The sequence below is a fragment of the Rousettus aegyptiacus genome, unplaced genomic scaffold, assembly GCF_014176215.1.
Source record: "Rousettus aegyptiacus isolate mRouAeg1 unplaced genomic scaffold, mRouAeg1.p scaffold_m13_p_4, whole genome shotgun sequence".
NCBI classification, from domain to species: domain Eukaryota; kingdom Metazoa; phylum Chordata; class Mammalia; order Chiroptera; family Pteropodidae; genus Rousettus; species Rousettus aegyptiacus.
Window position 1 is genome coordinate 138,422,872 of NW_023416307.1, and position 25,954 is coordinate 138,448,825.

The following is a 25,954-nucleotide window of genomic DNA, read 5'->3' on the forward strand; positions in this document are numbered from 1 at the left end:
CCCAGATTTATACTAAAATTTACATATTCCCATGAGAGAGTGCTGAAGCTTTTAAAAATGAGTTTTTATTCACAGTAGATTTGTGTTATACCTTAATGAACCTCTTAAGTACATTTGAATGTATATTCAACACTTTATTGGGTTGACTTTCCCTCATCTGGCAGAGATCTTTTCTAGGAGTAAGTGCTTGGTTTGATCCTGCTACAGTAGTCCCCACTTACTCACAGGAGGTGTGTTCCAGAATCCCCAGTGGATACCTAAAACCACACATCGCACTGAAGCCTACATACACAGTTGACCCTTGAATAATGTGGAAGTTGGGATGCCAATCCCCCCTGTGCAGTTGAAAATCCACATATAATTTTTTTGGCTCTCAGAAACTTTACTAATGGCTCACTGGAACCCTTACTGATAACATAGTTAACACATATTTTGTATGTTGGATGTATTATACACTGTATTCTTATAACAAAGTAAGCTAAAGAAAATGTTACTAGGAAAATAAGAGAAAATATTGACTGAAAAAAAAAAATTTGTAAGTGGATCCATGCAGTTCAATCTTGTGTTCAAGAGTCAACTGTGCTGTTTTTTCCTATACGTACATGTAACCTATGATAAATATCGTTTATAAATTAGGCATAATAAGAGATTAACAAGAATAATGAAACAGAACGATTATAACGATATGTTGTAATAAGTTATATGAGCATTATTGAGTAAAATATGGGTTACTTTGAACACAAGCAGTACAATACCTCGATAGTCTATTGGAGAACCCAGATGGGAGGGTGGTACATATAGTGTGGATACGCTAGACAGAGGGATGATTCACATCTCAAGCGGTACTGTGTGAGATTTCATCATGCCGTTCAGAACAGCACATGATTTAAAACATGAATTGTTTATTTTGGAATTCTTTAATATTTTTGGACTGCAGTTGACTACAGGTAACTGAAATCAAAAAACTGCGGATGGCGGCACAGGGAGCGGGGGGACCTCTACAGCAGTCCAGTAACATAGCCCAGAATTAATCCTCTTCTTTCCACTCAACAGAAAGTTTCTGAACAGTTAAAAAGTGGTGTCAAAATAACCATGCACTACAGAATCGGAGTCTCCTACCAAAGCCTTGGATTCTGCTCTTTGTCATCTTTTGGTCTTGTTCAAATTCTCACCTCTAGGGGCTTTGGGAAATCACTTATCTCCTATAACAGTCATCAATCTATGATTCTTATTCACAGTGTCAGAAGGAAAGTGTCTTCTTGGGGTTGGGGGTAGATTACTTACTAGATACACGTACAGTTGCAACAGCTAGAAGTGACTGAAAGTCTATCATTAATGAAAAATGTGGTAAAGTTGTAGGTTATTTTTACTTTGGAATGAATCAGAGTATTTCACAAACAAAAATTAGACCAAACCCAGGTTCCTGTAACCTATGTTTATTATTGTCCATTGCTGTGGTCCTTACCCATCTTTGGCTCCTCTCCTGTGGAGACTCCATTATAGTGAATTTCTGTGATCTACGTAGACAGGATATCTGCGGGATCTGATGTAAATTAAAGGTCAGCACAGAAACAAATCTCATCAAAAAAAATTTTTTACAGCTTTTTGGGTGTGTGATCATTGTTTGCTAAGCATTTTGTTTAATTGTATTTTAAGTACCCACACTATTGCTCCTCTGATTTTGTTTCTAAAGCATACTTTGAGGCTATGTAGTACTACCAGCTAACACAAGAGGTCAGCAAACAATTAGCTATTCAAACTTGGACATGTTAGCAAAATATTTAAAACATTAAAATTGCTAAAGACGAATTCAAGAAATATTGAAGTTACTTTTTATTTGTTGAGGGATATTACTTTTTAAATGAAACAGACAGTCCCTGAGATTGTATCAGCATACACCTTTTAATCTCTTAATCTCAAATTTATTAGTCTCAAACTGTCTCTTACCATTTTTAAACTGTTACTTTACTTACATATTTTAAAACTATTTCTTTAAAAGTTTTTATAGTACAAAGCTTTATTGTTTGATGTTTTTTGTTTAACACTTATTTTTTAGGTTACATTTCGGACAAGAATCTATCACTGTAATATTAACAGTCAAGGAGTTATTTGCTTGGACATATTGAAAGATAATTGGAGCCCAGCACTAACCATTTCGAAGGTCCTCCTTTCTATCTGCTCACTTCTTACAGACTGTAATCCTGGTAAGGTTAATGACCTCTCACTTTTATTCTTCCTCATCCAAATAATACTTGTTTCGACATAAACCTAAGGTACAGGTTTCATTTTCTAACAGCTTTCAAAGGACAAATATAATTGCTTTTCAAAGAAATTTTTAATCAAGTTCAATCTACTAGTTGGAAAATGCAACTTCACCATTGGTATGTTCTAGGAACAAGTTTTAAACAGAAGACTACAGTTTGCCATAGTTTTTCACATTTTCCATTATTTTCTCTCTTGCATACTTCTCATATGGTTCTCTTAAACCACATACTTCTAAATGTTGAGTCATTTGCCTGTTTTAACCTCACCTGAGTTTGCAGATTCATTGAGCACTTGCCCTCTAGCTGGTTACTGAGGCGGTGTTCAATTTCTTTATTAAATTTTTTTTCTCTAAATAAACCAAATATAAAAGCTTCTATTTAGGAATCAGAGAAATGCTGTACTTAATTGGAGTCCAGGCTCTTTCTAGGTAAACAGTGTAGAGGTAAACGGTGTTACACTGTAACAGCCTCCATGACTTACATGTTCAGTGTCGACTTACGTGTTCAGTGTCGCCATTGCTGCCACTGAGTGAGTGAAAGGTCACGTGAACACAGCTGAATGTGCATTGTAGTCTGGAACCTTGAACATTCTAGTTTATTGAATTTACACCCTAACATACAACAACAGAAGAGCTCTGTTTGGGTGGCGAAGAATGGAATGAACTAAGGAGATAAAGCCAGACCAGTACTAAAAGCCTAAGTATTCTATTTTGATAAGAATTTTTGCTTCTGCATTGCTATGTTTTTTAAAGTACCTGGAATGGTGGAGTGGTGCATCAGAGATGGACTTGATCCCAAATACTTGGTACAGTTCTTCCTAAGCTATAAGCTGTCACTAATTTGCTAAAACTTAAAATGTCCCTTTCCTTTCTCCAAAGTAATCTACATTCTTTTCTTCCAGCCGACCCCTTGGTGGGAAGTATTGCCACTCAGTATATGACCAACAGAGCAGAACATGACAGAATGGCCAGACAGTGGACCAAGAGATACGCTACATAAACTGGGTTTTCACAATTCTTACCTTATTTGTCACAGCTGCTTATGATTTTGAAGGGGTGGGGGAGGGTGGGAGTTGGTAAAGAGTAGGGTATTTCTATAACAGATATTATTCAGTCTTATTAAGATTTTGTTGTAACTTAAGGTATCTTGCTACAGTAGACAGAATTGGTAATAGCAACATTTAAAATTGTCATTAGTTCTGCAACATTAGCTGAAATGTAGTACAGCGAAGAATAGACATTTGGGTTCAGTTGCTTGTAGTCTGTAAATTTAAAACAGCTTAATTTTGTCCAGGTTACACACATGGCCATTTATGTGAAGTCCTTCAAAGAGTACATACATTTTTGTTTATAAAAAATTGGAACTTGTTTGCTCTTCTTGAAAGAGAATATGGATATTTAAGTTTTTAGAGATTGTCATCTCATGTCAATGGACACACATCAGGAAATGAATAGTTATGTGTTTTATTTTAAATGTCAATCTACTTTATTGTGAAAAGATTAGAAATTTGAATCAGGACTTGTGAAAACCTGTAGTAAAATACCTTAAGCTGTTAACTGTAAAGCGTGAAATAGGATTTGCTCAGTGAAATGGTTCTATGTTGTGGACTAAAGTCTGCATTTGTTACTGTGCTAATAAACAATATTAAAACAACCACCTAACGTTGCTCTATTCATTTACTTTATTTTGCTTTTGTAATTTGCAGGTTCTTTTAAACTGGATAGACCTTTACTCCTAAAAGCAACGTAGTAACTGTAGACTGAATGAACTGGTATCATTTATCAAGCACCTATTAGGATTGGTATGTTACTCTAATTTATAGCAGTCTTACAGGATAGATTTTGAGGTGTCTTGGAAAAGGTCTTTTAAAGATGAATCCTACCTCATCTTTTTAAAAGCATTTCTAAAGATGCTATGGTGACACGTACATGAGAAATGGGTTCTCTTGTGGATCACTTAGTACAGACACACTGGAGCAGTACGTAAGTGTTCATATCTATAGAATGCAGCAATTCTATTTCTATCTATGCCAGAGAAACACCTTGATGCACAGGACAAGGTACATATACATTCATTAAGCATTTAAAAGGAACATGGTAACTATATGCATGCTAAGAAAGATCTAAGTTTAGTAGGGGAAAAAAGCAAACTGCAGGATGATCTAGTATGTTACTTAATAATTGCAAAAGTACTTATCCATCTATATAAAATACTTAGGAAAAAAGCTAGAAGACCAAACAGTAACTGGGAGAGAATGTAGGGAGTGACAATCATATGTGAGTAATCATTTTTGACCTAAATAATGATGAGAAATTTTAAAGACTTATATGGTAATGGCACTGATTTATAAGTGTTATATCTCACATGCAGTTCTTGGCTGGAATTCACAGGACTGAGCCTTTAAAAGTATTCCATTTAAGATGTTAAAATTTACTAGATGTTTTCACAGTTCTTTGCTGAACAGCTTATTCTTTATTTTACATTTAAATCAGTTAACTGCTTTCACATTGCATCCACTAAATAGCTTGCTTCCTCCTTTTAAAATTAGATACAATATTGTCAATTTTCTAAATATAATAAGCCCCATTGCTCAGATTTTGCCAAAATCTTCAGAGAACCTTAACACAAACTCGGATATCTAACTTGAAGACTACCTGTAGTTCGATAGTTTTATGATACATTTTATTCCGCATTTCTATATCCAAGGAAGTTTTCCAAAAGGTATAGTATTCTAAGTGGGAAATGGAAACTTTCCTGTCCTTACACACCTACCAGTTTTCTTAAAGAAGGGGGAAACAGTCTGAACATATTTATACCACCTACTACCTCAAGTCATGCTACACATACAATGTGAGCAAAGCAGCATCATACGTTTTGTTCTATTTAGCAGGATCTCCACCAGATAAAATTTAGTACCCAAACTGTTTGTGATCCAGTTTGGACATGCAAAAAAATGTCATTTTATAATCCTAGGTATTAGATGACTGGTGAATTTTTTAAAAACAAAGTTATGTTTGAGCTAACAATGCATAAAGTTACACAGAATGATAGCTTCTGCAACAGGTTAAGGGGGCAGGTCGCTTCTCATAGGCACAAATATAAATAACGTGCAAATATCAGGGACAAGTTTCAAGCATCCAGAATGCAAATATATTATTTTATATCAGAAAATGGTAATACAGCCCAAATAATTTAACTGAATCCTAAAGTGCATTAAATTCCTTAGGGATTTTCAAAGGACCAAAAGTAGCTACAAATGGCTTATTTTAAATATGTTCACAGACAGTTAAGGGCAATCACTATTCAACAAACAACTGTGGCACTGAGTTTTAGTTCTCAGAGCTAGAGTTCCCTTTGTTTTTCCTCCCAGGCAGAGGGAAGCTGGATTTACTCTGGGGCTGGGAAAGTTTGCTGGCCAAGAGAGTGAAGGGTTCGATCAGAGTTTTCCGGTCGGTAACCGTTACCTCCCACAGTCGCACTTTCTCACTTTTTGCCCATTGCTGAGCCACTTCCGCGTCCACTTGTCTCTGCTCTGAAAGGTCGATTTTGTTTCCTAATACGACAATTGCTACCTGAAAGAAAAGTGGAGAAAAAGATCACACTTTGCCAACATCAGTTCTTGGGCAAAATGAAGAAATAGAGGAAGTTGTCCCATTTAACTGCTTCAACAAAACTGATTCTTAGATGTGACCTGAATGATAAAATAGTATAGGACGCTCCTTAATGCATTTTTGTTAAAAATGCAGACGCTCTACAGGCTGCTATGAAACATTTAAAATGAACAATGGGTGAAGTTACTCGATTCAGGTATGTGTGGAAATACCTAGGGCTACAGATATTTTGACTTCAATGGGTCTGCATTTCAGTTTCACTGTACCTGCTGTTTGCTGTTTCACTATATCTACTTCAGAATACCAGAGGACTCCCGGAGCGGTGAGTTCTGCACCCCTACAACCTCTCTAAGTCGAGCTTTCTGTGCCCCAGTTAAAGCCATGCCTTCCTGGCAGGATGGAAGAGCAGGCCCCGGAGCTCTGGTGTTCCTGGCGAATCTCATACTCCTCCACCATTTCTTAGCACGAACTCCCTTCAGGCCCTGCTGGCATTTTTCATCACCAAGATTTTCATTTTCACATATATCTCCTAGTCTGACCTCTATCTCCCTCTCCTCCCGAACTGCAGAAACTTCCACTTTGCTCCTAGATTCAACGGAATGTCCCTATATCCTCATCACTGCTTTGAATGTAATGCCCCCTTGCTTAGCTGGAACCTGGCTCAGCCCTGCAGTACTCTTGGTGCGAGGGCAGGTAGTAGGAGAATGTAAGGTGTCCTTGTCCCTCAGTGCTGCTTTCAACAATGTCCTTCCCCAAAAACCCTAAATCTGGAGGTTGGTGCTATTAATCTCTGCTACTACCTAATACCCACTTTCCACCCGATCTTGCTGTTCATTACAGACCTGACTCCTGGTCACCCCCATACTACTTTTGTCATAATTCCTAGTGTTTTCACTAGCTATCTGAATGACCCTTCGAGTAACTCTGTCTCAGTTCTTTGACTCCATCACAGATCTGATCATCCTCCGGACCTCAACCATTCACACTCCTGAACATGTCCTCGCTTTTGCCATTATAGCTGCTCCCCTTTGTGATCTCAATTCCAGGGATTCCACTCGGACCTCTACCTACCTGACCTCTACCTACCTAGTTCACACTTAATACCCCACTACAACTGTAAATACCTCAAGGACCTACTGACTTTATCACTGTCCTTCAACCCCTCATGCCTCAGTTCCTCACCCAGCTGAGATTATTTTAATTTACTCCCTTGCTGTCATTATACCATTGTATTCACCTGGTAAACCCCTAACCTAACCCCTTACATTTAACTTAACTGGACTCTGTGCCTACACCACTTACTGAACGTGGGTAGAGAAAAACGTGGCTGGTCTGAATGCATGACTGGCCTCAAGTAAGGTGGTTTTCTCCAGCAAATATATTACATTTCCTCCATTTACTCTGCAACTAGATGTTACCTTGGTCCTCTTCTCCAACCTCTAATATCTCTTCCTTCCCCCGCCTTAATCTCAAGTGATGTCCATACTATTTCAGGAAAACTCAAGCAATTAAGAGAACTTTCACATGCTTCCATCATACATCTACTTCCACCCATAGATGTCCCCTAGAACTCATCCTCAACCTGGACAGGGATGTCACTCAGGCAATTATCCCCTCTCCTGCACCAATTTTCACTTCTCTGTCAATCATTCTATTAGCATACAATGTTCTCTTTCACCTAAACAACAAAATTAACCCTCTTTATAAATCCTTCTCCAGCTCCCGTTTCCCTTTATGGGACAACATACTTGCCCTCTAACTCAAAACCCTTTCAAAGAGCTGCTTCCTGTGTTCAGTTCTCTCGCATGCAGCCCAAGCAGACGTTGTATCAGTGTTTTACTAAAACTGGTAAGGTCTCCACGTTAGGCTGGCCACTTCGCCCTCGGCTTTAAAGTGCCCTCCTTCCTCCTTGCCTTCCGGGACAGCCTTATCTGTTCTCCTACCTCACTGGCCACCTCTTAGACTCCTTTGCTGGGTTCTCTTCAACTCTCCAACTGGATAAATATTAAAGTGCTCCAAGGGAACAGCATTTTAGTTAAATTCCTTGTTTCTCACCTTCCTCCCAACTGTCTAGTCAATATAGCAGTCAAAGTGATTTTATAATGATGCTCAACCTCAGATTAAGGAAAATGAAACTACTAAAATTCCATTTGCAACCAGAAGATTCACAAAATCCAGAAGTTTAACTACACATTATTGTCAAGCCTGGAGAAACAGACATTAAGGTAACCTTAATATTATTTACCCTTTGACTCAAGAACCCCATTTCAACTGCTTGATGTTACAACTATACCCTAAAATATACAAAACAGTAAATGTATATGATTATTCATAGTAGGAAGTCCTAGCCAGAGCAACTGAGCAAGAAGAAAGGCATCCAATTGGAAAGGGAAAAGTAAAACTATTTGTGGATGACATGATTTTATATACAGAAAACCTGAAGACCACCAAAACATTAGCAATAATACAGTAAAGTTGCAGGGTAAAAATCATATACAGAAATGTGTTATGTTTCTATAAACTATGATAGAAATGAGAACTCCATTTACGATCACAACAAAAAATAAAACCTAGGTAAAAACTTAAGAAAGAGTGAAAAACCTGTGTACTGAAAATGAAGGAAACCAAAAGTTTTGCCTTTTGGAATATTAATTTTAAACTGGTTATTAAGAAACAAGACTTAGAATCCTAATCCCTGCTCCCTCACCTTTTCTACCTAAGAGATTCAGATGGAAAAACGTACTGCTGGAAGAAAACCTTAGCATAATCACCCCAGCTTTAGACAGAAAGACTGAACAGGAGCCTATTAGTTAAATGCCCTGTGTCCCATTGCTTTTGCGTGCCTAGCAAGCATTTGCCTGCCATGTGTGTTTTCTGTTCTTTCTCAACTACGTGTAAGAAAAATCCATTCTCACTTTTGAAATCTTAAGATCCATTCCCCACCCCCTCTGTCAACAATGTCATATATACCCAATGTTGCTTGTCTGGAATTCTTATGTTTCTGTGAATTCCCCACATGCATCTATTAAAAATTTGATTTTTTTCCTATTAATGTTAATTTGATTCTAGAAGAACTTAGAAGATGAAAGAAAGGAAATACATATATTTTTACCCACCCCACTCCCCTTTTTGGTGAGCCACCCAAGGGAATTCCCTGGCTGGGACACTGCTAGCTCCCTGGACTGCCTCAGCTAAGGGATAATGGACATCTCACCACAGCTGGCAGAGGTGGTAAGCATTTATGTCTTTCGGGTTTGGTGGAAGTTAGAAGTTCTAAGAGTCCTTTTTTTTTTTTTTCTTTTCTAAATTTAGATTGGCAGGAGAAATACTTGTGAAACTAGTTTTGGGGCAAACATGACTCTAGTAAAAAAAAAAACTTGCTCTAAGTATTCCTGTTTTCTATTAATCCTGCTCCCTCCAGAGATGGTCTATTATCTCCACCAGCTGGATTATGTACATGCATCTGGCGAGCAGCTGAACAGGCTGTGGATCCAAGCTTAGGGCATCTTAAGCCATCTTCTGTTCAAAAGTGGGAGGAAGCACATGATTCCCTATTTTGGAAGAGCTGTTGAAATACAGGGCTCCCCATCTTTTTTAGGCTAATTCTGCTTGTGAACTGTTGGATCCATGAGTCCTTTGTGCTCTTTATGGAAGCCTTTTGTTTCCTTAGTTAAGCATAAAACGCTTATGGTTTGAGTTGCTATTAAAATCCTACCATCAATGGCCAGGTGATGGTTACCCTGAATTGGAAAACTTCTAAATTAAAAAAATTTTGAGAGAGTCCTCATATTGGTATAATAACTAGCCATTAACACTCCCTTAATAAGATGGAAGGACAGAAATCAGAACAAAAATCAAAGTCCACTCAGATCTCTTCCAAGTCACCTTAAGATATCTGCAGATATTGTATTAAAAAAAAAAAAAGTCAGGACATTGGAAATACAATCGTCTGGCACTTTAGAGAAAAAGGGAGAGAAGGCGGCCAACTACAAGCCAGGAAAGAGAACTCTCATCAGAAATGAAACTGACCGCACCTTGATCTTGGATTGCCCCCACTCCAATAAAAAGGGGAGAAAAAGGTAGACACAAAGAATTATAACTAGTTTTAAGCCTTTTGAATTTGCTGTTTCAGCTTCTTACGACTTACAGATGCTAATAAAAACATTAGGTTAATAAGTGGGAAAAAAGGAAAATCGAGATTTTGCAACAAGGTGGAAATTTTTAAAAAGTTATTGTGATATAAGATTATGAGAATTGGTATATTTGAACAGGTTTTAAAGGATTTAATAATTCTGTTCAGAAATTTTGCAAAAGCGGAAGTTGATTTTTCAGTCTGATAGGAATTTTTAAGAAAAAAATCTCAGGATTTCCCTAGGCCTTCCTACTGGGTAAATCAGAAATACAAATACAACCCTATAACTATCTGAGCCTGAGGAAACTAGAGGAAAAAAAAAAAAATGGAGAGGGGGCACTTTTAAAAACACAAGCTGCTTAAGTCTCCCATACCTGACTCACACTCCCATCCCCGACCCCACCCCAGCATCCTTAAAAATTGTCAAGGACAAATTAAAAATCTTGGGTGTTCCCTACAATTATTAGTAATTCTGTTTATGTTTTGATTTGTTTGTGGTATCTGTTTGTCTCTTTTATATATGGTATAGTGTTTTCTGCCTCTTGATAATATTACTAGTTTGTAATATTTGGCTTAAAGGAATTAAGTGGTTATATAAATTAAGAAATAGAAACTAACGCAAATCCTTTTCAGGATCACGTGATCTGGGAAAATATTTGACGTTAAGCAGGTTTGATTAAATAGACATGTCTTTCAATTATTAACAAATATATTTTTGTTTTACCTGGGTTTACAAAAATGAGTTCATGCTATCAATTACAAAATTTGTAAAGAAAATAGTTTAGGTCATAACTGATTTTGAAATCTCATAGAGTTAAGAACTAATAGATATAAATATGAGTGTTCTTAGTGCTTCAGCAGCACATATACAAAAAAGGGATTTTTTTTTTTAGATAAAACTTTTAATCTTCAAAAACTACAAGACATTGTTGAAAGAAAATGAAGATAACACAATGAAATGGAAAGATACCATGTGTTCATGGGTTGGAAGAGTTATTAACATTGTTAAAACTTCTATATTACCTAAAGCAATCTGATTACAGACTCAGTGTAATCCCTATCAAAAATCCCAGTGGCATTTTCCCACAGAAATCGAACAAAAAAATCATAAAATTTGTATGGAACTACAAAAGAACCTGATTTGCCAAAGCAATACTGAGAAAAAAGAACAAAGCCAGAGGTATCACACTTTCCAATTTCAAACTATATTACAAAGCTACAGTAATTAAAACAGTACAGTACTGGCAGGAAAACAGACACACTGAACAATGGAACATAATTGAAAGCCGAGAAATAAACCCACACATATATGGACAACTAATTTACAACAAAGGAGCAAAGAACATACAATGGAGAAAGTCTCTTCAATAAATGGTGTTGGGAAAACTGGTCAGCCACATGCAAAAGAATGAAACTGAACTATTATCTCATACCATACATAAAAATTAACTCAAAATGTATTAAAAGACTCACGTGTAAGACCTGAAACCATAAAATACATAGAGAAAAGAACACAGGTGCTATGCTTCTGGACATCAGTCTTAGTGATGTTTTTGTGGATTTGAATCCAATAGCAAGGTAAACAAAAGCAAAAATAAACACATAGGACTACATCAAACTAAAAACTAAAAGAGCTTCACACCAAAGGAAACCATCAACAAAAATGGAGCCAACCAAATGAAGAAGATATTTGCAAATGATACTGATAAAGGGTTAATATCCAAAATATATAAAGAACTCATACAACTCAACGAAAAAAAACACCTGATTAAAAAATGGGCATATGATTTTGGTAGATGTTTTTTCAAGGAAGATATTATACAGATGGCCAACAGGCACATGAAAAGGTGTTTGACATCACTAATTATAGGGAAATGCAAATCAAAATGGCTGTTATCAAAAAGGCATAACAAGTATTAGGATGTGGAGAAAAGGGAATCTTTGTACACTATTGGTGGGATTGTAAATTGATGCAGTCATTACGGAAGAGAGTATGGAGGTTTCTCAAAAAATTAAGAACTGCTATATGATCTAGCAATCTTCTGGGTATTTGAAGAATATAAAAACTGTAATTCGAAAAGATATATGCTCCCTGATGTTTACTGCAGCATTATTTACGACAGCCTAAGAGTCCATTGATGAATGAATGGATAAAGAAGATGTGGCATATATACACAATGGAATACTACTCGGCCATTAAAAAAGATGAAATATTGTCATTTGTGACAACATGGATAGACCTGAGGTGACGGTATTACATCAAGTGTGATAAGCTAGACACAAAATAACAAAAACCATATGATTTCACTCATGTGGAACATAAAACAAAAACAAACAAAACAAAAACAATTTCATAGATACAACAGACTGGTGGTTATCAGAGGAACTAGGGGAGGGGCAGGGGGAGACCGAAATGGGTAAAGGAGGTTAAATGCATGGCGATGCATGGAAACTAGACTTGTGGTGGTGAGCATGCTATAGTGTTATATACCTGCAACTAATATAATGCTATTAACCAGTTACCTCAATATAAATAAATATTCATTGTATATAGTTCATGATAGCAAATGACTGGAAATACACCTAATGTCCATCAATCTAGAACTGGATGAAAAAGTATGATACATCTACATCCACACAATGAATATTGTTAAAAAAAGGAATCTGAGTACTGATATGTAAAGGAGTCCAAGATATGTTACATGAAAAATACAAGGTGCAGAACAACATGCTACCTTTGGTGTAAGAAAGAGAAAAATAAGAAAAAAGTATATTTGTTATTCCTACTTATGTACACTTACATTAAGAAACTTTGGAAGGATGCCCCATAACTAGTAAATTGGGAAAATATAAAAAGAACGCACCTGAGGAACTGGGACTCAGTGAGTAAAGACAGAGGTGGGAATTAGAGTTCACTATAGTCCCTTTTATATATCATTTTTATTTTTCAACCACATGTAAACATTACCTATTCAATTTTTTAAAAACGAACATGAAAATAAATATAACCTCAGCCAGATCATGTCATTCCTCAGCTCAAAACCAGTGGCTTCCAATCCAAAGTGTGGCCCTCATCCCCTACCACACTCATCCTAGCCTATTCTGGCCTCAATTCTGTTCCTAAACATGACGAGCAAACACCTGCCCCAGACCCTTGCACCACCGAGTCCCTAGTCCCTCCACCTGAGTACTCCAGACATCAGCTGGGCTCCCTCCCTTACTTCCTTCAAATCTCTGCTAAAAGTCACCTTTCAGGGATACGTTCCCAGATCACCCTACAGGAAATAGTACCCTCATTCCCCACTGTTTTACTTTTCTGCATAGTGTCACTCTTCACAATATATATCTGTTCACTGGCTCTCCCCCACTTGTTCCCAAAATAAAAGCTTCATGGGAACAGGGACTGTTTTGTTGTGTATTATATTCCCTGCACCTCACCTAGAACAATGCCAGGCACAATAAGCACTTGCTCAATGAATATGCTTCCTAAATCCTTGTAACAACCATATGAGGGAGATACTATTATTATCCTCATTTTACAGATAAGGAAACTGAGTCAGAACGTTGAGGCACTGAGCCAAGATTCAGGTATCAAGTATATGAGTGTTCACTGAACCAGACTTTCAACTCTGTGGTGGACTGGGAGGGGAATCGGGAGGATACTCCAGAGAATAACAACATTTATCTGTTAAGATGGGAAAAAAGGAAAACAGTTGGAAGGGAGCATTCAATTTGCTTTTTTAATATCTTTCTAAGATTGAACCTTGTGAAAATTGGTATTTATTCACAAAGTAAATAAGTATTCAAAATAATAAAAATAAATAAAATATCAACAACCCAGATGTCCTTCAACAGGTAAATGGTTAAACTTTGGTACATACATACCATGGAATACCATTCAGCAATAACTTGGATGACTTTCCAGAGAATTATACTGAGTGGAAAAATACATACTGTATCATTCCATTTACATTAACACTCTTGAAATGAGTTAGCATATCTAGAAATGAAAAACAGATTAGTGTTTGTCAGGGATAAAGAAGGGGGCGGGATGGGAGGGAAGTGGGTGTGGCTATAAAATGGTGATGTGAGGGATCCTTACAGTGATGGAAATGTTCTGTATCTTGACTGTATAAATGTCAGTTTCTTGGTTCTGATGTTGTACTATAGCTTTGCATGATGTTGGCACTGGGTGAAACTAGATAAGGATCTCGCTTATTGCTTGTGAATCTACAATCCTCTCAAAAAGTTCATCATAAAAATAAATAAAATATAAATATCTAGGTTAAAAATATCTAGCTAATGATGTTAACCAGTACGTTATGTGATGTACTCCTGGATGATAAGGAGTCAGCCATGCGAAGATCTGGAAAAAGATCTGTGATAAGAAGAGTTCCGGGCGGGGGAAACAGTAATTGAGAAGCACTTAATAGTACTTAATTATCATGTTGAAAAAACAGAAAGTAGACCAATGTCAGTGGTGTACAGTGACAGGGGAATAGAATAATAAAAGATGAAAAGGATAGGCATGGGCCAAGTCATATAAGACTTGAGACCATGGTATGGGTCTTACTTTTAAGTAGCAAATGGGTAGTACCCAATAATTATTAAATTTTTTTTGTGTAAGGTTCACTACGAGAATCCTATTTATCCTAGGAGACAATAAAGAGCCTTAGGAAACAGTGATACTAAACAATATGAAACGAACTATGTAGTACTTGAGATATGAAATCACTAAAATTTAACTTATACATGGTAACAAGCAAAGGCAGAAAGTCAAGTGCTAGTCTTGACTGAACTCGGTCAGTCCTTTATTTCCTGGGCTAAGAAAAAAATGAAGATTAAAGATACCATGAATACATGTTGATGCTTTCAAAACATGTTAACTGCTCCAAAGTCCATGCTACAATTTAAATACTATTATGATTCATAGTTGACATTTTAAATATACCCACTTACCTCTTTTTTGTCTTTGAACTTATCAATTTCTTTCTTCAACAGCTCTACTCTTTGAAAGGATTCAAGATTATTCACACTGTATACGAGAACAAAGCCATCGGCAAATGAAAAATAGTGCTTCGGCAGTTCCACCCCTTCCTGTAGGCCTCTGGTGTCATAAAGATGTAACTGTTCCTTCACTCCCCGGTCGGTTTCCACTGAAGCCATATATACATCTTCCATTGTTTCACAGTCTTCCATTCCTGAGATTAAAAACAAATGCTTACATATACATGTGCAGAATCGTTAGGTTCTACACTGAAACTAGTATGTTAATTATACTTCAATTTTAAAAATCACTCTTTTTGATAACCCGGTACCAATTGTTGAGTATTTTTTTTATCTTTTAAAAGTTAGCTTTCTAGCTTCCCTATTTACTACATATAAGGATCATATTTCCATTTACTAACTTCTTGAAAATGAAAGGTAGTTGTAGTAAATGAACAAAGTGCTTTTTAAAAATATTTTTTCTGTATAGAAACAATAGTAGAAATACAAATTTAGCAATGAGATCCACTATTATTTTTAAAAAGTAATTGTAATAAGAGTTAAAGAACTTAATACCTAAATGGGAAAAGTAAAGGCTGATTTTAAAAGTAGCTTCAACAACAAAGCGGCCCATCAGACCCAAGGGCAGGACCTGGGGTAAATTTGCTGCTTTTTTCCTGTACAACTTCCACTATTTCCAGGATCTGTTGAAGGGACTCAAAAATTTCTATGTCCAGTGTGGGCCCGAGCACCAGGCTTTAATTCACAAATGCCTACTGGGCACTTTTATGTGTCCTGCGAGTTCTTCAAACTAACAAAACTTGTTATTTTTCCTCCCACACCTGTTCCTCCTCCTTGATTTCTTTTGATCCCCATCCACCTAGGCAGTCTTTAGAGTTCTATTTCTACAAGGAAAGTGTGGGCAAAAGTTGCCATAAATAAGCCACTCTACTGATGAAACATGGGCTTAATCTACATTGCCTCTTTCCATTCTCATTGGTGTGTCATCTTCACCTGAACCACTGCAATTGTTCAGTTTACACCTGGTAAACACCTTGTAGCCTTTCTGGGCTCTGCTCAAATGTCAACGCTGTGGATCCTCTCCTGATTATCCCATTCCCTCCTTTCTGATCCCACTCTGCTTTGTACAGATAATACCATTTTATACTTAAACCTTCATATAGGTCCCCTCTAAAGCTGGAGTTTAAACTCCTTGAGAGCCAGCACTGTGGCTAATCTACCTTGATAGCTCTGAGGACTAATGAATTGACTCACGAACATAGAAAGTCCCTAGTAAATGTTTGCTGAATGAATGAAAAAATGAATGAATTGCTAACGGTCCCAATTTCAGCCCCTTTCTTGCCTGAGTGATTGTTTTAAGATGTATTTCATTTTGCTCCATTTGTACAGGTTTGTCTCTTCAACTAGTCTATAACTTCTTTGAGAGAAAGGAAACATTCTGTGTACACAGCAAGTATTCAATAATCATTTGTTGATAAGGGAATTAAGGGGAGATGAACAATTTGAGTCTTAATGTGTATTGGGAAAGGCATGTAACATGCTGTCCCAGTAATCACATTCATACTTAAATATGAGCTACATCTAGAGGTACTGAATCATATAGATAACATCCTATACCAATAAAACATACTATGTTACAGGTTTTTGAAAACTCTTGCTATAGTTTTCTTAAACAACCTAAATACTATAGAATGATGTTACAGATACCTTATAAGAAATGTCTACAAGTATTAAAAAAAATTTCATAAAGTATTAGATCAAAAGGAATAATCACGTAACAATAAACAGACTGGATCACGAGACCAAAAATTTACTTTGATCAGAATAATTCTTTACATTAAGGAATGTGTAAAATGTTTAGAAAGGGACAATTATTCGTAAGTTTGAGTATGTGTATCATCCTGTGATAAATTAAGCTACCATTAGGAAATTAAAGGTTACTCTATTAAGATACAAATTTATCTGTCCTTTGAATACAAAAATATTTATAGAAAAAGCTACCAAGACTTTTGGTAGATGTTTTATCAAAAGCCAGTCTAGTTCCCCTCCTCCCCCCATTAAGCTTAGACGTTTTGACATTTTGTTACTATATTAAATCAACTTATGTCATGACTCTTCCGTTAGCTCTCCCACTGCATGATGCTGGACAACTACCCCTATCCTGTATCAGCAGAAGACTAAGGGTACAATTTTTGGAGGGTAAACAGGATGCTTAGACTGGAGGATAAAGGGCATGAATTCCACAGTGAAAATGAGGGGCAATTAAGTGACATCCTTCCTTTGCTCTCAAAACTTTGGCAGCCAGGTCTTTATCCTCTAGGCAAAAGAATCTAGGGAATCTGGTCAGTGAAAAAGGTAAAGTCCTACATATGACGACTTCTAGGGTTCCTCAACAAATGCCCCACCGAGATCACCATATAATGAAGCTCAAAGTCATAAATCTTAACTACATGCTCATGACTTTCAATTAACTTTTTAGTTCTCCATTCTTAAGTAGGAGCAAGGATTACCAAATATCTGAGGAAAAGAGAGACCAAAAATCAGAAAAGAGTACCTAAGGGAAATAAAAGAAAAAGAAACAAAAAAAAACCATCCAATATTATACTCAAAGATATAGGATAATGAACCCATGAAATAAGATATAGGATAATGAACCCATGAAATAAGATTAGTATACTAAGAAATGAAACCTCAATAGAAGGGCTGGAAAGTAAAGATGAGGAAAACTCTGAGAAAGTGGGAACAAAATATTGAGAAATGAAAAACAAGAGGAAAAAAAAATTAGATAACTAGCCCAGAAGGTCCAGTATCCAGAAAGAGAAAACAGAATACAGAGGAGGGAAAGCATCAATAAAATAATTCAGAACTGAGAACATGCACTTCCATATTGAAAGGGCCCACCAAGTGCTCAGTACCATAGATGAAAACAAACTAATTCCATGATACAGTACTGTGAAAGTTCAGAACACTGGGGACAAGAAAGAGAAGCTACAAAAGGTTTTACATACAAAACATCAAGAATATTAATGGCTCTCTGCTTCTCAAAAGCAACAGTAGAAGCAAGAAGATAATAGAATCTGGTAAAATTGAAGATATACATCCTCTATGAACCAGTGATTTCACTTCTAGATATATACTCCAGAACTTGTCCACATAATAGCTGGGATACATGTACAAGGCTATTCATAGCAGCATTATTCCTAATAACCTCAAACTGGAAACAGCCCAATGTTCATCAAGTTAGAAGAGATAAATAAATTGAGGCATAGTCACATGAAAAGGCAATGAAAATTAAGTCACAGCTAACTAGAATATGAAAAGAACCTTACAAATAGAGTAAGTAAAAGAAGCCAGAAACTGAAGAATTTATATAACATGAGTCCATTTATATAAGTCAATAACAGGCAAAAATAAACTATGTTATTTAGCAATGTGGCCAAACTATCAAGAGAATGACTAACCAAAAGCCAAGGGAAGAGCTAGGTTGTCCCTGGAAAGGGAAACTTGGGAAGCTACTAGAGTGTTCTTCAATGTTCTACTTTTTCACCTGCGTGGAGATTATGCAAAGGTTGGTTTTATAATTATTCTTTAAACCACATATGTGTTTTATGTACTTTGCTATATGTCTGATGCACTTTATAATAAAAGAACAGATTAAAAATGGAGAATGCCTTCACAATTCTGAAAGGAAATTATTTTCAACCTGGAATTCTCTACTCATCAAAATTATAATTCAATTGTGAGCGTAAAATGAAGACATTTTCAAGCATGTGAAGCCTCAAAAAATGTATCACATACATTTTCTCAGAAACCTGAGGGGGCGCTCCAAAATTAGCATGTAATCATAGAAAGAGGAAGGTACCAGATCCAGAAAACAGCACCCAACACAGGAGTAAAGAGAATCACAGGAGCGACAATAAATACCTCTATTCAGAAGCCCCAAGATTACTACTATGTGCCAGGCATAGAAGGCATTTTGAGGTCTGTCATCACCCAACGCCCCATTCCACTGTACAACCTTTCCAACATAAAAAGAATTACCGGAGATGTACTCTACCAAAAGAAGGGTGTAAACCAAAAGAAGATGACAAGAGATCTAGGAAACAGGAAATCAAATCCAGGAGGAAAGAAAGGCAAAGGGAAGTTCCATGGTGATAGCTGTGTAATAGGCCTAGGTTGTTAGTTCCCGGAAGGCTATCTCCAAGGGGTAAAAAAAGGATTACCTGATAGAGTTGACGTGGAAAATTGAGAAACATCTGGATATGTTGGAAGGATTAACAAAAAGTATAAACAATGCTAAAGAAATGACAAATAAAGCAAATATTAGCCTCCATAAAAACAAAAAGAAAGAAAACAGTCATACTGCACACCGCTGCTCAGCTGCGAATATTTACATGCACCAGTTGCTCTCAAAGTGTGTGGTCTACGGATCCCTGGAGGTCTCCTTTCAGGGAATCCATGTGGACAAAACTATTTTCATAATAACATGAAGACATCTGTCTTCTCCACTATGCTGACACTTGCACTGACAGTGCAAAAGCAATGGTGGGTAAAACTGCTGGTGCCTTAGTACAAATCAAGGCCGTGGCATCAACTGTATTAGCAGTTGTATTCTTCACCAGCTCTTACTTGCAGTTAAAAAAATAAAAAGCCAGTTTCACTTCCTCATCATTGCTTTACAGTATTCTATTGTATGAATATAACTCAATTTATTTCTCTCTTCTATTTGGACAAAAACTTGGGCTGTTTCCAGTTTGAGGCTATTCACTTAAGAATGTCCTTCATGAAGCAGTAAAAATTACTAATTTTATTAAATCTCAATCTTGAGTATATGTCTTTGTATTTTTTAATATTCCATGTGATTAATGGGAAGTATGCATAAAGTATTTCTGTAAAATGAATTATGGTAATTGTCTAGAGGAAAAGCTCTTGTGCTTGAGTTGCAAGCTAAACTAGCCACTTTTTAAAAAAGAAGAAATGATAGAAAAATCATGGTTAGTCAGGATATTTGACAGACATTTTCTCAAAAATGAATAAAGGGAGACTATCATTTCAAGGAAAATAGCTAGTAGTGTTTGTTGTCAACGATAAAATTTGAGCTCTCAAGCAGAAATTAGAATTGTATCCATCAACATGAATTTGATAGCTTCCCCATACTGTTAAGATTGGTGAGGACATTAATAAATGTTATTTGGAAGATCTGCTAATCTCAGGGAACCACATTTTCCAAATGATCAGTTAATGATGTGAAAAAGCCATGGTTGGGTAAAAAACTCATTTAAAGTGCAAGACAGATCAATGAGAATTTAATGTAATAGAATAGGAAAAGTTCACTTATGTGGTTTCAGATTCCGTATTGCAATAACCTTTAAATAATCATCACATTTTGGCTTTTTGTGAAATACCAAAGAATATTTGGAAAGCCTTAAATACTCCTACTTTTTCCAACCACATATCTCCATAAGGTCAGATTTTCTTCATTTATTTCAAGTAAAACAACATGATATGGTAAATATGGTATGCCAGCTGCCTTCTGTTAACCTAGACATTAGATTTTCAAAAATGTAAATCAATGCTCTCTTAATTTTTTGAAAATGTATTTTTGTCATAAAATGTCTTAGTATGTGTTAAGTTTGTTATTATTTTAATAAGTATTTTTTGAATTTTTCAGTTTTAATTTCTAATGAAGGAAAAATATCAAAAGATATAGCCTTTATTATACAAACAAAAGCTGTTTGTGGCTTTTTAAGAGAATAAAGGGATTCTCTGCTGGGCACAATTTTTTTTTTTTTTTTTGCATAGGCATAAATTACAATCTGGAGGTAAAAATTTAAGAACCAATAGCGTAACATTTTATGACAGGAGGTATTCGGAAACCAAAAAGTTTGAGAACTGCTGGCACAGGCACCATAAAAACTAAATATGGATTTAACCAAAATTGTAAAATATTATTTTGGGAAGGTAGAAGAGAAGCAGAGCTCAACAAAATAGTTAATAAAAGTAAAATAGAAATGTGCTCTAAGCTACTTGCCAGAGACAAATACTTCAAAGATCTATGAATCTACCTTCTTCTCTAACAAAAACATCATTGCATTCTAACTTGTAATGTCTGTCTTTCTTACTAAACCATGAACTCCTGAAAGCCAAACGTGTCTTCTTCACCTCTGAATTCTCGTGAAGCCTCATCACAGCCTGGATGCATAGAGCAAGTATTTAGTAATGATTTAACTCAATGAATGACTAAATAAATGAGATAATCCAATTCACAAAATTGGGTCATACTGTAGCAAAGAGCTGTACCTCCCATTTTTAAAACAAACCTACACAGCAGTATTGGGAAGTCATGTTTGAAATAGGAATGAAAGATCATTCACTGCCTTTTTTTTTAATGCAATTTTTTAAAAAAATTATTTTTATTTGGCTCATACACCTGGGGCCTGGCACACCGAGGGTATGGGCCATGGCTCCACTGGGGCTCAAACCCAAGACCTTCTGCATATAAAGCAGACGTGCTCACCACTACTCTATGGAACCACCCCCAGTGTTACTTTTAAGTCAGTGATTCTATGACTGCAAGACCACTCTTCATTATGTAAATCACAGGAAACCACACATGTAGAAAGGATACACACACACACAGTTTTCTTTCCGATAACTTACACCAAACACTCTTGAACCTCAATATCATAAAAGATGTTTTTTTCTATTTTTTCCTTTCCCATTCTGTTGACTTCTATGATCCATCCTTCTGAGTCTCTGGATTACACCTCACTTTGGTATACCGTCACCCATCTTTAGGTTAGCATGACCAACAAAAGGCCCCTAACAGTTTCCAGAACCTAAAGAGAAACTAGAGAAAAGTCATCTTACCAACAGTATGATTCCCATAAAGAAGCTGCTCCAAAATTGCTGTTTTCCCCACAGATAAAAAGCCACAGACCACAACTTTGCAGCCCTTTCCCATTCTTCTCTCAGGAGATCACTGTAAAGAGAATAGGAGATCTTTAAAACTGTTGAAATCAACCTTTCCTTTTCCTTTCTGTTTAAATTTAATATATAGAATAAGGTATATCTTCCAACCCCCATTTATTCCCTTAGAGCAATCAGTGTTACTGGTTTCTTATACATTTTTGCAAAGTAATATAGATAAACATAAGAATACATGAATCGATATGAATACATATTTGTTTGTTTTCAAAAATAAACATTTTATACGAAGACTATTTCAATACCAATTAAATCTATAGGAATTCAAACTGAATCCTATGTAAAACCCACTCTTTAAAGAGACTGCCAGAAATATTTTTCTCAGTCTGTTCAGATCTTGCTTCCAGGCATATCTTATGTTTGGCTCAAATAAATTTTTATAAAAATTCAAAAAAAAAAAAAAAGAGGCTGCCAGCTCATCAATATTTACCTGGAAAATTAACATTTAAGTAAAAATTTAAGAAAGCTTGAAGATAAAAATTTTGGATGGAGAATGATTTTTTTAAAAGAAACATTAAGGCTATTAATGCCACTGAGAGTTTCTTCTGAGGAGTTTGGTAGCCATATGGGTTACCAAAATCTTGAGAAACAGTTCTTTTTGAGTCATCCTTCTTAATGCTAGAAAAACTGCTCAGGCACTTCAGAAAGAAAAAGTAAACTCATCTCTCCTAGCTTCCTAACATATCCGATGAAGAGCAAGATCAGGTAACATTTTCTTCGGTTATCCTCAAAGAGCTTTTTCAGAAGGCAGTTACCAAAAGCCAAAGCAGAAAAGAAAAAAGGCTCACAATAGAATAATTTGAAAGAGAATTTAAATGTCCACATTGCCTTTGCCATCTCCCACCACCTTTTTATTTCCAATTCTCTCCTTACCTAGAAGGGTAGAATATGAAATAACTGTGTAAAAGAGATAATAGAACAACTTGAAGTCAAAACACAACTATAAGAAAGTTCAAATAAGCATTCAGATTAAAGGGGTGCTGGGAGTCTTTCCGTGTATGCATTTGTGTTGTACATCCTATTGATTTCTTTTTAACACAAAAAACATTAAGTAGCAATTGACTTCCCCACTTTATTTTCTCAAAGTCTACAAAAGTAGCATTTGACACTAATCTGCGGGCAGTAACATTTTTAATGCTACTATTATTGTTGCACAGTAATAATATAGCACTCGTTTACAGAGCAGTACACATTTTGTCAGCAGAGGAATAATCATCACTTTATTTTCTTTATACTTTCAACATAACTGTAGTGGGAAAATTCTCAGTATTTATGAGGACAGATCTTTGTGTAACACTGATCACCTATGGTGCTCTATCTCTTACGTCAGCAGCTGTGGCCCATTTTAAAAGGTTTTCTATACATACCTCTGAATTTATGATTGATTTAATGTCATCTCATTTATCAGGACTCCACTCTCTTCTGCATATTGTGGGTCTCCTATAAGTTATGATAACCCTGAATCTTTCTTTCAAAGGGTTTTTTTCATGATAATAGTTAAAATTTAAAGAAAGCTGCCACCTAAAGAAATCTTCCAGAGAATAAGAAAAAATGATGGCAGCATAGAATGATTCTGTTGTCAGAAAAGGTTGCTACTGGGATATAAATTCTGATTTTTCTATTATTTCCTTATATTTCCCATCCTCTGAAAATGTCTTGGCTCCAGCAGAATTTCTAAATACCAATCCTTACCTCCTTTTTCCTTCTTGTTTAATAATAAAAATTAAAGTCCCTTTACCACACATCATACCAATCTTCAAAAAAACTCAAGTGCTTTAAAAGAGCAGATACATACTGTAATTGAGTGAAGCAGGCATTTATAAGAAAAATACATTAATTACAACAACTGACCCTTTGTTAAAGGGAGGCAAACAGGAGTATTGGGGAGGGCAGCAAACTGGGAAATTGCTGAAACCAACAGAATCCTGAGAAACTCAGAAATCAAATACTTCAAAGTGTCTTTGGAAATGGTCTTGATATATCTGTTTTAAATCGTACTTTCGTCACTCACTGATATTAAGATTAGTGGAGAAAGTCTGTTAAAAATATGTATTATTTTTTGAGTATGTATAAATGAATAAATTGGGGGAGGGTTTCTTCAATATATCAGAGAAATCTCATCATCAAGAGCAAACAGTAACAATAACTGAATAGAGGTAACTCAATAACAAGGTAAGGACTTTAACGTTTTTTTAGGAAAGAAAGACAAGGAAAGATATAAGACAGGGTAGACCATGTTAAATATTTTACAACATGAAAAAGAAAAGAAAGATGAAAGGATAAGTGATTAATCAAAGTACAGCTGAAACATTCTAGATACTTAGTTATCTTCAACTGGAAAACAATACTACATAAAGCTGAAGATTAGTGACTTGATACTATCAATGAAAAGTATGAATTCTTTAAAAACTTAATATCTAATGTAAGTACTGAGTGAATTAATACACACACAAAAATATTTTCTGTATATAACGATGTTGGTGACTCACATTACATAAAAAGTGGTTGTTACACTTATACTCACATTTACAAACAAAAACTACTAAAAGCTCAGTTCTTTAAGATTGTAATATTTCATAATTCCCAAACACAATAAATATGCACCATTTCCTTTAAAAAAAAAAAAAAGAAAGTCATCTGCAGTACACTGAATAAGCACTGATTCACACGAATAGATTCTGGGGCTGGCCAAGTCTCTTATGTAAATCTAGGTTTCAAGAGTTTGAAATGCTCTCATGTCATCTGCCCTATTGTTGCTTCCAGTCACACTGCCTCCAGTTCCTGTGTTAATCTAGGCATACTCCGACCTTGCCATTTATCCCTCTGACTGAAATCAGTCCCCACATCTCCACCCGCTCACATCCTTCAGGTCTTTTCTCAAATGGTACTTTTCAAGACTTAACCTGAATATCCATCCAAAATTTCCACCTTGACCCCAACACTGCCCATCAATCAATTCCCTCCCCTTTAACGTTTGTCCCAACATAACACACACCTTAACTCAATGTTGACTGCTCGTTTCCAAGAAAGCTAGTTCTGCTGCATCCCCAGCAATTGGGACACTGCGGGGCACATATTAGGCACTTCATTAAAAAAGGGGGGGGGGGGAGCGGGAAATAATCAAGACCGCTCATGATTTAGAAGGACAATATGATTCTCTTAAACCTTGGCCCACTTAAACTTAGAATGCGTAGAATTAAACCACACGACTACCGAAAATGAAAATATTCTGGAGACCCAAAGAAGCTAGTAAACCATTTTTCAATAAAGAACACAACACAAAATGCCAGCATTTTTTCGGTATTTCTTCCCAAACACTCGCAACTTCCAACCAGGTCTTGACAAATAAATATTTCGCTTTCCTAAAACTGTGGTTTTAACGTAGCAATACTTGAACCAAATCCATGCGCAGGAAAGGCGCGGAGCCGCCCACGCTACCCCTACCCCCAGACCCTTTTTAGGGAAAAATCCCTTGGGGCTGGGCGCACCAGGGCTAAAACCAGAATTGATCCGGGGGCCCGGAGGAGGTGCAGTGCGAAGGCCCCGACTCCCGAAGCCCCTGCACCACTAACGCCTTATTTGGCGGCACGGGCAGCGTCGCAGGGGTTTGCCAGAACAGCCTCGGGTCTCCAGATTACTGCACCCATCCCGGGGTAAAAGAGGACAGCGTTCCCCGCAGCGACACCTCAAGTGAGGAGCCTGCAGTGCGTGAAGCCGACCCGTAAGCCTCATTATACAGACCTGTACACTCGGCAGAAGACACAGCGCGCTGGCTGCGCAGCTAGCTCCACGGCAGGTTTCAGCCCCTGCAGCACCGCCCCCAACTTCCCTCCTCCGGCTGCTGGGCCGTCTTGGACAGTAGCCCGCCGAGGACTAGCTACCGACTGCCGCCAGGAGGAGCAGGGGGCGGGACAATAGGGAAAGCTGCGCTCAATCCCGGCGGAACTCCTCCC

The 25,954-nt window shown here is 36.6% G+C and overlaps 2 protein-coding genes and 1 non-coding gene across 5 annotated transcripts in view; 1 reads left to right on the forward strand and 2 right to left on the reverse strand.

Moving 5' to 3' along the window:
* Positions 1-3,920, forward strand: part of LOC107500063 (ubiquitin-conjugating enzyme E2 E1) — a 64,088-nt gene extending 60,168 nt beyond the window's left edge. The window contains exons 5-6 of the mRNA XM_016124887.2: positions 2,057-2,204; positions 3,166-3,920. Coding sequence (XP_015980373.1) covers positions 2,057-2,204; positions 3,166-3,263 — 246 coding nt within the window. The 3' untranslated portion in view covers positions 3,264-3,920. The remainder of the gene's footprint in view (positions 1-2,056; positions 2,205-3,165) is intronic.
* Positions 7-25,906, reverse strand: NKIRAS1 (NFKB inhibitor interacting Ras like 1). 3 transcript variants are annotated; one of them, XM_036218637.1, is made up of 5 exons: positions 25,743-25,906; positions 21,885-21,996; positions 14,967-15,208; positions 5,729-5,836; positions 7-1,543 (listed from the first exon to the last, which is right to left on the reverse strand). In XM_036218637.1, the coding sequence occupies exons 2-5, from the start codon at positions 21,976-21,978 to the stop codon at positions 1,382-1,384; spliced, it is 606 nt and encodes a 201-aa protein (XP_036074530.1). In that variant the 5' UTR covers positions 21,979-21,996; positions 25,743-25,906; the 3' UTR covers positions 7-1,381. The 3 variants fall into 3 exon arrangements, with proteins under 3 accessions (XP_036074530.1, XP_015980375.1, XP_015980374.1); XM_016124889.2 differs by lacking the exon at positions 7-1,543 and adding an exon at positions 24,997-25,063 and having other exon boundaries at positions 4,717-5,836; positions 25,743-25,902; XM_016124888.2 differs by lacking the exon at positions 7-1,543 and having other exon boundaries at positions 4,717-5,836; positions 25,743-25,900.
* Positions 21,476-21,548, reverse strand: TRNAI-UAU. Its single transcript has one exon. It is a non-coding gene; the product is annotated as a tRNA-Ile (tRNA).
* Positions 25,907-25,954: the final 48 nt, after the last annotated feature.

Coding starts and splice junctions, on each gene's coding strand:
- NKIRAS1 (XM_036218637.1), bottom strand. CDS start 21,978: ATGGGAAAGGGCTGCAAAGTTGTGGTCTGTGGCTTTTTATCTGTGGGG. Junction 5,837..14,966: donor AGTTCAAAGACAAAAAAGAG/GTAAGTGGGTAT, acceptor CTTTTCTTTCAG/GTAGCAATTGTCGTATTAGG. Junction 1,544..5,728: donor AGAAAGTGCGACTGTGGGAG/GTAACGGTTACC, acceptor AATTTACATCAG/ATCCCGCAGATATCCTGTCT.